The 12,109-nt window shown below is 48.1% G+C and overlaps 2 protein-coding genes across 2 annotated transcripts; one reads left to right on the top strand and one right to left on the bottom strand.

Annotated features, from left to right (window-relative positions):
* Positions 1 to 4,389: 4,389 nt before the first annotated feature.
* Positions 4,390 to 6,873, top strand: F4807DRAFT_21531 (nitrogen metabolite repression--responsible protein). Its single transcript, XM_047993976.1, has 3 exons — positions 4,390 to 4,420; positions 4,663 to 6,355; positions 6,493 to 6,873. Exons 2-3 carry the CDS (start codon positions 5,006 to 5,008, stop codon positions 6,529 to 6,531), a joined length of 1,389 nt encoding a protein of 462 aa, XP_047859635.1. The 5' UTR covers positions 4,390 to 4,420; positions 4,663 to 5,005; the 3' UTR covers positions 6,532 to 6,873.
* Positions 6,874 to 7,909: 1,036 nt separating this feature from the next.
* F4807DRAFT_405962 (2OG-Fe(II) oxygenase superfamily protein) lies at positions 7,910 to 10,175 on the bottom strand. Its single transcript, XM_047996255.1, has 7 exons — positions 10,034 to 10,175; positions 9,717 to 9,981; positions 9,467 to 9,580; positions 9,389 to 9,405; positions 9,172 to 9,322; positions 8,771 to 9,086; positions 7,910 to 8,619 (listed from the first exon to the last, which is right to left on the bottom strand). The coding sequence occupies exons 2-7, from the start codon at positions 9,882 to 9,884 to the stop codon at positions 8,315 to 8,317; spliced, it is 1,071 nt and encodes a 356-aa protein (XP_047859634.1). The 5' UTR covers positions 9,885 to 9,981; positions 10,034 to 10,175; the 3' UTR covers positions 7,910 to 8,314.
* Positions 10,176 to 12,109: the final 1,934 nt, after the last annotated feature.

Genomic DNA, 12,109 nt, shown 5'->3' with positions numbered 1-12,109 from the left:
TCGTTAGGTGACCCCTGGATTCATAGCCGTGATAGCCGTCCGAATTTAGGGGGGTAGGTCCAGCGGAACCGTCCGATCCAGCTTTGATAAGGCATCAAACGTCAAGGTTACAGATTCCTAGCATAGCAACCAGGGCTAGCTTTTCCAAAGTAAGGAATCCTGGGTTGACAGGCATGGAGGGTGTGGAGAAGATCAGGGCCACGGGCTACCTCCCAACTACGTATTCGCGGGGTATTGCTCAACCCCGCATAGCCCCTTATTGGTTAGCCCTGCGAATTGGCGAGTTATCTTGCGGTTTATCGAGAACGCTACACAATTTTTGGCGTTGGTTCCAACGTATCGTTCAGATCTAAAGATTGCTTAAGGAACAACGTGAGAGAGGCGAGAAACAGTTTCATAAAAGGTGCTGGAAACGAATGGCGAAAACGATGCGTCCCGCGGAAATGCTAGTTCGGACCAGGAGGGGCATCCTTGGCGCTATAACCACCCGTCGCTGATGTGATGACGGCAAGTTAGAGATTGAGCCTCCAGTACCTCCCAGAAGGATGTTCGCTTGACTGTTTTGTACGTAATAGCACGAAACACCCGGCAGGACTATGTGTAAAGAGATGGCTCGCAGCTCAACGATTCGCGTTACAACGGAGAAAGCTGCCAGGGCCTCAAAAACGTGCTCGATTGCATCAATACAACCCATACCTTTTTATTTACTAAAACATACCTAATGCCAAGATATCGTCGCCTCGAATTCCACACTGGCATGGTATTAGGAACAGCAATTTTGCCCGCCTGCATCGGTCTCCATTCCAGCATTTCCTGTGCGACGAGATACATCCTATAGTTCATCCATAGCACCTGGATGGCTTCTCTCTAAATCCAGCTAGTGATGAAGGGTCGGGTTGGCAGGCCCGATAGCCTCCTATCGGTTATGAAGTCTTCCATCGTACACAGGCGCTTTGATGCCTCAGTGCTGCGATGTAAAGTGGTTTCACAGCGTAGACCGGTCTGGTTCTTGCGCCAGGTATTTCTAAATTGGGGGATTCGGAGACGAGGCGCTGATGCAAATCCACACCTTCGGAAGCACCTACCTAAACCAATAGCCTCACGACGTTAGCACGCTTGCCGACCGAGATGGGCGACCTTTGGTAATGTAATGGGTATATCTGCGAACTAATGAAAGTAGGATGATGGAGCTTGGCTGTCAATCAAGGGCACTCCCGCCTCGTCTATGCACTGCGTCTGACTTTGGCTGTAACGGCATGCAAGATCATATCCTCCAACGGTGACTCGGGGTTTGCGGCGGCAATGCTCACGTGCATTTGCGATTTGGCCAGCGCCGTCGAAGAACTACTCACCGAGTTAGATCATCTATATCGTACGTCGGATGTCTCCTCCTTTTTCAAGGTCTACTGGGATCAGGCCTAGGCGACATGAGTCCCTACGAACTCTCGGGACTGGGTTTTGCCCCGTAACGAAATTATCGACGTTTCGTAAATCTCGGGTGTAGAAAACCGAGACGGGAACAAAGTAGAACTACGTTGTTACGACATTACTAGGCACGGATCTCTGCGCGCTATCTCGCTGCTGGGCAAGGATTCAACATCTGACCTTCTAACTATGTAATAAGACAGGCATCCTTATTGGTCGACGGTTATCTGTTGATCTTTGGAGGGGAAATACGCCGCCCCTTTCCCATCCTGCGGCTTAATAGGAACGCATAGTGTAGAGCGTCAGACGCTATCTATGGCATGCATTCATGTTCCATCGCAACTCGCCTGCGATTTCGTCATGTCAAACATGCGGTTTTATGTATGTGTAATTAAATTTAGCGGCCCTCCAACAAACTCCAACAGGACTACGGGTCAAGATCCGAGCTATCCAGCCTATCAGCCTATCAACCTCTTTGAATTATCTTTTACTCGGATCAGCTGAGTCTGCTGAACTGAGAGGTCCATATGTATGTATGTGTGTATGTGCGTAGCAGTAAGGCTGGGTATAATACTTGGTAGCCGAAGGTTGGATAGGTCCGATTAGGGATGAAAACACCCCTAAAACCCTGACCGACTAATTATATAATGTCGGTCGTCCATCATACGTATTTCGCCCTTCCAATCATCCAGGATAATTAACTCTCCTTAGAAAGAAAAAGAGAACGGATCTACTTCCGAAGCCGAATAGGACCTAGAACTACACGTAGAAGGTGATTACAGGAGGGACTGTTATGTAAGTCGGTCTTAAGATGCAATGTCAACCAACCACGCACAATCCTTTACATAATCTAAACCATGCCAGTATCCAGTTTGCTAAGTCGACGAAGAACGAAAGAAGAAAATTCTGGAAAAGAAAGGGCAAAATTTTTCTTGATAAGCTGTACCGACCGCTATGAAAACCGGCTTGTCAACTACCAGCTACTATAGACTGCTAGAGCTACTATGGCACTATGCAAAAGCGTGCCCGGAGCAAAAAGTGAAGGGAACGTGATTCGCGCCAGTCATATAAATGGACCCTGAGCAATTCCCATTAGCTAACATTTCGAGGCCGTCTCCATTCGTCGAGCAACATCTGGTACATGGAACATGGGAGAAGGTGTGTGTACCTACATTCTACCTACATTCAACAATAGACTTGCACGATGCGTGTGATATTCGGTCAGGCTCCGATCTCGTCGCATTCCAGAACCAGACCGCATGATATATTGGGCCAATCAAGTCGGGGCGTCGACCTGGTTTGAGTATTGGTGCTGATACCACATTGCGATCAATCACGTATCAGATCGGCGAATTACAACCCTGAAAAAGGCGATAAGAGAATCCGAGCACTTGATTCGACTGTTGGAAAATAAAGTCTATTGCCCATGCAGCGCATCAAAAAATCAACGTGACTTTTTAGGCAACGTACAACCTGCTTCGAATACAGGCCGAATACAGGTCCAATACAAGTCATCAATAATCGCCAATATGTATAGGCTGTAGACGTATCCATCATCAAAGGTATGTAAGTATACACTATACATGTTCTTTTTTCACCGCTCTCCACCTTATCCAGGCTGTCCAGCCAGCCAACTTGTCCTATGCGGACTTGCAATTTGCTATTTGCTACAATACATCCGATTTCGACCATGCTACTTCACCATCTCCTCACGATGTTGGCCACATAATGGAGCTACTCGGTGCCCTTACCTCCAGTCACCTTACTTGACCTATCCTAGTCTGAGCCGCTCTCCGATTCATTACTAATAAACTAACTCTTAATATACTAGACTCTATTCCGGCCCTTAAAAAATTCACAGGAAAAAAACCCGAGCTCATCCACGCACCAGCCCGTCGCATCCCCATTGGATTGTTCCAATACATGGATATCCCTTTTTATTACTAAGGTACACATGTACATAGCATGATGTCCATCATGGATGTCCATACAAGACCGCATTTGGATGTCAGCCTCTTTTCTGTTATGCTTACATTTTAATAATCTTTAATCTTACATCGCTCTTGTCTCCCGTATCTACACATTCACACACACGTGCGCCTATAAAGTTAAGATAAGAGATTTTCGAATAATGACTGGGTCGACGCAGGGTAGGTACTTCGAGGTTAAAGTTTATTAGTGTCTTAGTCTCTTCACATTCCACACTTCCACACTCTATTAAAAATAATTCGCTCGACTAAACCCCCTGCGATGGATCGATGGATACTGGTACGTACTTAACCAGGCGAACTCGCTTTGGCTAGGAAGCTTATTAGGGTCTGGATTAGATCAAAATACTACATGTAGGTGGTGGTAGTAGTAGAAGAAGGTAGTCCCGTCTGGTGGCAGTTCCCCGGATTTCACAAAGAAGGCCCCGGTTCGAATACCTCTTAACAGCCCGTCTTGTTCGTCATACCCTCCATGTCCTTCTTTTTTCCCACATACATTAGCTATGTGGTGTACATTCGATAACCCCATATTCATTCCTCTTTGACAGATATTGGATAGGTATACATATGTGGATAGATGTATGTATGGATGTACCTACCTACCTGACCAAGACCCTCCTTTTTCTCCCTCTCCTAACCTAAGAAGATTTTCAGTGTTCTTCTTCTTTTTCGATAGGAATTTGATCGATCCACCGGGAACCGACCATTCTCGCAACCCTATACAAATAAATTATTCCCTCCTGCTGGCTTATCATAAAGCTATGTGGAATTCCCAAGCGAAACCATCTCAGTCAACCCTAAGCGGCTACCCATTTTCGCTTCGCATCGGACCTTGAAGTCGTCTTCCTTCTCTTTTTCTTTTTTTCTCTTTTTTCCCTTTACCCCTTCCTCTAAGTGTTACCCGCCCAAAGGGTACCTCCGTCAAGGTCCTCAATCCAAACATATTCGGGACTTTGCAGACCTAGCCAAATTCCCAGGGACATTGAACCCCAAGAATCCCATCCGTAGTATGCATATCCACTTTTCAGACTTCTAGATAGTCGAAAGATATTGCGTGCCTGGCCGCTTCCCAAGCCTGAGCAGACTGGACCTGCCACGACATCCAACATTAGACTTCCCGGCAAAATAAACCTCCTTGTACTTTTCTTTCCTTTCCTCTTCTTTATAGTCACCTGAGCCCCTAATTCCACGCTATCAACCTTACCTTAATACCTTGTCTACCTATCTCTTTTACCCACACCTGGACTAGGCAAGAAAAGACAAGACTACCGTTTTGAACACTGAAAACAGCTTCGACCCATATTGATCCTTAAACTTGACGCCAAAGCACACCACAGACCTACACTATCACAACATCTTCGATGGACGTACCTCTTCTCCCTTCTATTCCATAATTGTGGCATTAGCCTTTTCGCTTCCTCTACCATCGAGACCTCACGCGCCTATCTAGGTAGCTACTTATCTAGTAGGCTATCTCGACTGCCTCAACTTGTCCCTTTTTTCCTTCAATCATATCAACAATTACTCTTTCTATATACCGTGAAGAAGCATAAAGTGTCTAGGCCCTAAGTGGAAACTAGACCTACGACGTCATGCCCTCTTCTAACCCTATCAACATTCGAACTGACTTGGTTTTTCGACCGGCGCCGGGGGAAAACGGCAATGCTTCCCCGAAGTCATCGGCGACGCAGAATACAAGGCACAAGCATACGCGATCATCATACTCGGAAAGCTCACCTATTACAGCCATGTCGAGAAATAATTCGTTGACTTACCGACCCTTGAAGCGGTCGACGCCCTCGCCAGATAAGACCATTGCTGTCATAAATGCAAGTGGCCGCCAGGCCGCTTCATTAATTCGTATAGCTACCGCAGTAGGTTACAAAGTCCGCGCGCAACTGCGCAACCTGGAGGGAGTCATAGCGACTGAAGTCGCGATGAATCCGAATGTCACAGTCTTCGTCGGCGAGCTTTATCTTCGAAATAAACCAGACGACAAGAGGGACGTCACCGTCCATGGGCATCTTCCGGGAATTTTGGTTAATCACGCTCTGATATCGCAACTCTTCAACGGCGCACAGCTAGCCTTTATCAACACCACTTTCTACGGCAATGAAATACAGATTGGAGAAGCGATTGCGGACGCTGCCAAGAAGGCCGGCGTCCAGCATTACGTATATTCGTCTATGCCCGACCACGCCGCTTATAAATCGGACTGGCCCTCTCTACCGCTATGGGCGGCTAAACATGAGGTAGAAAAGTATGTGCGTAAAATAGGGCTACCAGCTACTTTTATCTACACCGGGATCTACAACAACAACTTTACGTCGCTACCATACCCGCTCTTCTGCATGGAACTGCAGAAAGATGGTTCCTTCATATGGCAAGCTCCGTTTCACCCTAACGCCAAGCTTCCCTGGCTGGACGCCGAGCATGACGTTGGACCAGCGATCATCCAGGTATTTAAGGATGGCCCGGAGAAATGGACTGGAAAGCGTATAGCGCTAGCTTACGAATATTTAACGCCATTGGAAGCTTGCAAAGCATTCGAGGAGGGAGTTGGAAGACGTGTGCGCTACAAGCGTGGTCCCATTGACCTGAAAGTTAAGATTCCAGAAGGCTATCGAGAACAGCTAGAAGCACTAGAAAAGCTCTTCTCTCCGAATAATAACGATCCCGCTGAGCAACCGCCATATTTTGGAGATGCGGAACTAGAGAAGAAGTGCCCGGACGATGCTCTGAAGTTATGGGAGGGGCCCAGGGGACTAGAAGAATACGCTCGCGAGATTTTTCCGTTGGAAGAAGAGGCGAACGGTATGACATGGATGCGTGAGGGTCCAGGTGCTACGTTCGAGGGACCTGGCGAAGTTAATGAAGATGTGGAGGACGATGAGGCAGATGAGGGTGGAGATGATGAATCAATAGATGAGGGGTTAATAATGGTAAGCAAGCTTCGCCCCCTACTCCCCGATTTTTCTTATAGCGCAGTCCTTAAAGCGAAGAGTGTATCCAAGCTTTGAGGATGAAGATAGCTCCTGGGCTTCATCTAAGATATAAATACTAACTAGGAATTTGGTAGAGAGGACTCAAGCGAGACGAGGAATCATGGCTGGCGTAGCTACTATTTTACTGCACGCACCACGGCCCTTTTGGCATCCAGAAACTTGACGATAGCGTGGTACGACCTTGCAAAATTTACTTAACGACCTGAGAACGGATATTAGAATTTGACATTGCTATCGAACTTCACAACACTCCGAGGCATTTGCATAAGGCTGGTCGCGATGGCGTGTTTCTAGTTTGGCGTAGGTGAACTAGACAGCGCTGTTTTGAACGACAAAAAAGCATTTTAGGTTGAAACGATTACGGGGTATGCATTTGAAAAAAAAAAGGGGGTAGCGGCATCTGATGGTTACTACTGCTTTACTTTTCGGGGAGTAAAATCAGCAACTCAAGAGCCATCAGTATTCGGCAAATTCTGGGAAATATCTCGGCTCATTTATTCGGCGTTTGGACCATAAAAAAAGTTATTCGTTATGAGTACTGAATTCCGGGGCATCTGAAGCGGTCCGGGATATGGAGACGATCGTCCTTGCCCAGTTTACAGGACGATATGGGGCTCGCATAGAAGCGAATTGGGTTTAATTTGGAGGATGCCTACCGCGCACTAGGAGCTGGAGGACGGTCAGCTACCTATGCCAAATATGATTGGATAAAGGAATATATATATTCTCAGGGATATTTTTAAACCGATTGGTTTAAAATATGGCACTGCTTTGAGGTGAAGGACTATGACGACTCATGCTGTTTGATACGAGCAGATTACTCGCGTTGAATGGAGTTGCGCCAGCTAGATTCATTGAAGAATTAACTGCGATGCCATTCCACGAAATACAACTGCCGTTGTTAGTCTTTGGCCTCATTATAGCTCATCGCCTCCTATATGATTGCCAACTTCTATTTAGTGGTTATATTACTTAACTTGGCTCTAGTCTAATATATTACCTAGATGGCTTGGTCTACCTATGAACTTGATAAACCTCGGCTTTGAAACTCCTTTAAACCGAACGATCATCCGCGACAAGATTTCGTACTAGTCTTGTGCGGAAGCCCCTTTCTTGGCGCTTAGGAGAAGGAGGGCTTCCTATCAGACTGGCTGGTGAGGATGCTCGTAATGACTCCTTAGAAGGTCAAAAGTAACACCCACGATAACGAAGAACCAGAAACCTAGTGGTCGCCATGGTCCTACTACTAAGCTAGCGTATTAGGCTCACTAAATTGAAACACCATCTGGGCAGTTAGTTTGCATCCCACGCCTTAAGCAATACCTCCAGATAGTTGTTTCTCAGAAGTAGACGCATCAGGGTCTGGGAATGGGAGAACACCACGTCCAAGGAAATTTAATATAAAAAAAGAAACCCAAAAAGAGAAAAACGTACAACACCGGGGATTCGCTGGTCGTCACCGACCCAACTACTGATCCGGCGATATTCAGCTTATCTAAGGGGAGAGCGGACGGGATCCCGAGCTTTCTAAATCCTATGGTCGTACGTGACATCTCAAGCTAGTATTACGGTATATGTAGGCGTGCTGCCTGCGTTTTCGGACAGTGGCGCGGTAATTTCCAACGCTCAGGCTGTGCAGGTTGCGAGGACAAGCAATCCGCTGACAGAAATACAGGCGGCCCGTGAATGTTGGTTAGAAATGTCATTGAAAGACTCGCGGCATACGACCTAGAAAAATGATCAGACTTGGATCATATTTCCTACTCCCTACTACCATACACGGATAACCTCTCTCATCCATCCCTTCCGCCCCCTTCCAAATCTCTCGCACACACAAACAAGCCAAAGCCCATTTTCATCCCGAACCAAAAACCTCCGCCGTTAACAGATGCGTACCTACGTACACGTCACTCCTTTCTCGCCGCCCTCGTACAACTCGAAGTAAGTCGCCCTAAGCCGCATCTGCAAGTGCTCCTTGGCGGTCATGACCTTGCGCTCGGCGTACGGGTTGCTGTTGCTGTTGCCGTTGGCGAGGTTACTGGGCCGGAAGGCGGCGACGCGCTCGCTGGGCACGGCGCTTAGCGGCGTGGCGTCGGCCGGGTGGCAGAAGTACGCGATGGAGTAGCGCGGGTCGGTCGCGGACTCGCCGTTTGTGGTGGTAGAGGGGGAGAAAGCTACGCGGTGGACTGTGCTGCGGAGGACTTTTTTAGGGGGGGAGTTGGTTAGCTAGGGTGTTTCACGGTTCGATTATATATGTGTGTTTTGGGTGGGGAAGGGGGTAATCTATGCTGTGGTGTAGGCTACTAATAAAAAGGGGACAAGGATAGCTTAAGATGGCGAGATGTCACGTACGCCCATTAGTCCAGTACGACAACAAATCGCCGATGTTGACGAGGATCGGCGGCTGCGCGTCGGTCTCAGTGCCGGGCGGGACGACGGGGACGGGGGCCCAAGATTCGGTGCGGGGATCCAGGAGCTCGAGGCCGGCCTGGCCGCGCAGCCGGAAGAGAAGAGTGACTGAGCCGTAATCCGAGTGTGCGCCGGCTCGTACGTCGGAGGAGAGCGCGGCGGGCGTGCTGCTTGGGGGCGGGTAGTATAACAACCGCAGAATGGACCCCGAGGCGGTTGTGGGGTCGTGCGCGGCTGTGAAGAAGTCTGGAGGGTTTACCTATGTGGCGGTTAGCTCGTCGGAAAAGGGGTAGGGGGGCTGAAAATGGGGTTTTAGGGGGAAAAGGCAGATTTCTGGATTTTACCCCTAGACCGATGCCGAATAGGAGGAGTAGTTTCCGACAGAGATTGTGGCAGGCGTCTTTGAAGGCGGCCAATTGCGCTTGGTGAGACTCGATGCTCTGCGGGATGGGCTGCGTGGCTTTGTTATCGGTGAAGGGGCCGAAATTGAAGGCCCTTTCAGCCATTGTCAGCCTAGGCCATTTTTTCTCTTATGAGATGGGGGCTAGGTGCACTACTGACTCCTTAAAGTCTCCTACCTAGGAATAGAAATTAATCAGTTTCACTGTCCTAGTTAGGACGTATGCTTGAGTGACTTACACGTTGGGTTTTAGGATCCAAGGTCTCTGAGTGCATGCCCGACCACCCCTGGTTATTCTTTTCTATCTTACATCTTTGCTTATCCTCGAGCGGCGAGCTGAATAAGATCCGCGACTATAAATATCAGATATGAAATAAGGACCCGTTCATTCGTTGCAGGTATATGTGAACTAAATCAAGAGATGATAACACGGTAGGTAAATTGCAAGTTATTGGAAACATCGTCTATCTATAGACGACACGCACGTACTATATCGAAGGCGTTTTCTATCTGCTCGGTAGAGATATCTCGACCGGCATTCCTGATATAAACGAACCCGTACTCGACAGCAGCATCAACCAGCTCCTTTGCAACTTGTGCCTGGTCCGTCCCCTCGGCAGATATGTCGATGATGGGAATCGATGCAGTTACGGCCATGATCGAAACTTATGTGAGTGATGTCGCAAATGAAGTCCACCTTCCCGTCTCACAAATTACCCCATGAGCCGTAGTGTTTGAATTCACCATCGAGTGACTGATAAGGTCTGGTCATATCGAACTATCGGTACCTATCGGCAGGTACGTACCTATTTAGTGCTTAAGCACTGCCCCACATGTGTGTTCTCTTCTGAGGTTCACGCTTGTGAAAATGTTTGTAGCTGCTTGTAGCTGCTACTTGTAGTGAGAAATTGACATATGAATTGAGATGACCCTCGAAGACATATTACCTTGATAACTGATACTACATACTTAGACACATACATATGATTACCTAATTTTCTAAATTTTAATAATTTGCAGCTACTAGGAAGTTGTAAATATCACAGAGTGCTTATATAGGTGCATAGTAAGGAGTACAACGCCATGTAGTAGCCCGTTACGTAGGCGCGATTTCCTTAAGCTCTTAGGTACTAGCTACCGTTGGGGGCTCCATAACCCATAGAAAACTGGCCATTTCCAGGGGTGCCCAAGGTAAAAGGACGCTAAACCAGAATCCTTGTCCTACCTACCGCAAGGCTTTGACCTTGAAAGTCGACTCGTGCCTCACCTCAAACAGAACCTCATCGTCTTCTTCCAACAATAGAATTACGTAGGTGCATCTTGTCCTTCCGTCGCACCGCCTCTCTCCCTCCTCACTCCTGCCTCATTGTGCCCTTTATTTATGTCAAACTCAGTCACTCATTTTAGTCCTTGCCAACACTAACCACCATCCTCCTTTCCGTTTGCGACTCCAACCCGCGATTTGTGGTTTCCCCACTACGGCGCACACAGAATTATACCTTCAAGATGCCGAGTAAGTTTGTTATCTAAGAACTCTCTCCCTATTCCTCCTGCTACCACCGTAGACTCGCCGCGTTCTCTTCTTCCTGGTAAATGCCTGATACTGTTGTCGCGTAATCCATCTCACTGCTAGCTGTACCGAGTACCCGCGCTGCTTAACCCTCCATTCACGATACTTCGATTAGCTAGACCTTTTGGCCAGTATGCGAGGCTTGGACGCTCGACCTCCGTTTGGTCAGGACGATTTGAGTCGGGCTGTCGATTGGCTCATTCAACAAGGGCTCCTCGTCTCCATTAATAATAGCCCTATTCATAACTGTAAACAGCTCGAGTCCACCAATTTATATTTCCAGTGGAAAAGGAACTCGAGGCAGCGCGGTACTTTATACGGTATTCTGGTATTCTGGATAGCATATGCCATTTCTACAAATGCATCACAGTGTCTCTCTATGGAGTCCGCTAATTTGGTGGGTAGGTTCTTTCGAAGATCATTGGATCAACGAGCAGGTGGCGTAAGTAACATTTCGTGTCATGTCCATATCATAAGGCTAACGACATTCTAGTACTGCCGATGTCACCCAGCTCGAGGACTGTGCGATCGCCGTCGATGCCTCCTACTACTTACAACTCTTCCTCGACAACGCTCCCTACCACGAGCCACTTCTCCCAGCCCTCGGCGGCTTAACTGGCATCTCAGCACACATCGAACACGATCTTGACTGCTGGAAGGCGAACAGAACCACCCCCTTCTTCATCTTTAACGGCCAGTCGATCGAAGGCGAAGATGACGTTTCTGTCCAGAGAGGAAAGAGAGCCATTGCAGGCACCGATGAGGCTTGGGGCCTCTATTTCCAGAGCCAGGCCAACGAGGCTGTGACAGCCTTCGGTTCTCACAGAGGTACTGTCCTCATTCCTGCTTTGCGACTCGGAAATCGGGCGGCTTGCTAATATGACCCAGGCGCTTACCCCGTCCACCATCTATTCCCGCTTTTGCAGGGCATCCTTCATCGCCGTGGACTCCACTTCTTGGTACCCCCTTTTAATGCCTCTGCCCAAGTAAGTTGTTCGTACGTCGTATTTGCTTCCCGTAGCTAACCAGCTTTGAGCTCGCCTATTTCGATATGGTTGACTCGGAGCAGTGCTCTGCTATCATGGGCTTTCAAGACCTGCTGTTGTATCCGATCAAGGACCATGTCATCCGATTCATCGACTGGGACGCGGCCAATTTCACTGCCATTTCCAAGAAGAGCATTATTCGTACCCTTGGTGTGACTGAGCCGCTGTTCATTGATGCACTACTAATGGCCGGAACGACGTTTCTCCCTACGTTCCCTCCGCTAAAAGAGCCTCAGATTACTGCACGCCAACCACCTTCAGTCCAG

The sequence above is a fragment of the Annulohypoxylon truncatum genome, assembly GCF_022578515.1.
Source record: "Annulohypoxylon truncatum strain CBS 140777 unplaced genomic scaffold F4807scaffold_1, whole genome shotgun sequence".
Classification (NCBI taxonomy): Eukaryota; Fungi; Ascomycota; class Sordariomycetes; order Xylariales; family Hypoxylaceae; genus Annulohypoxylon; species Annulohypoxylon truncatum.
The sequence above is the reverse complement of the archived record's forward strand: the minus strand, read 5'-3'. Positions and strand labels throughout refer to the sequence as shown.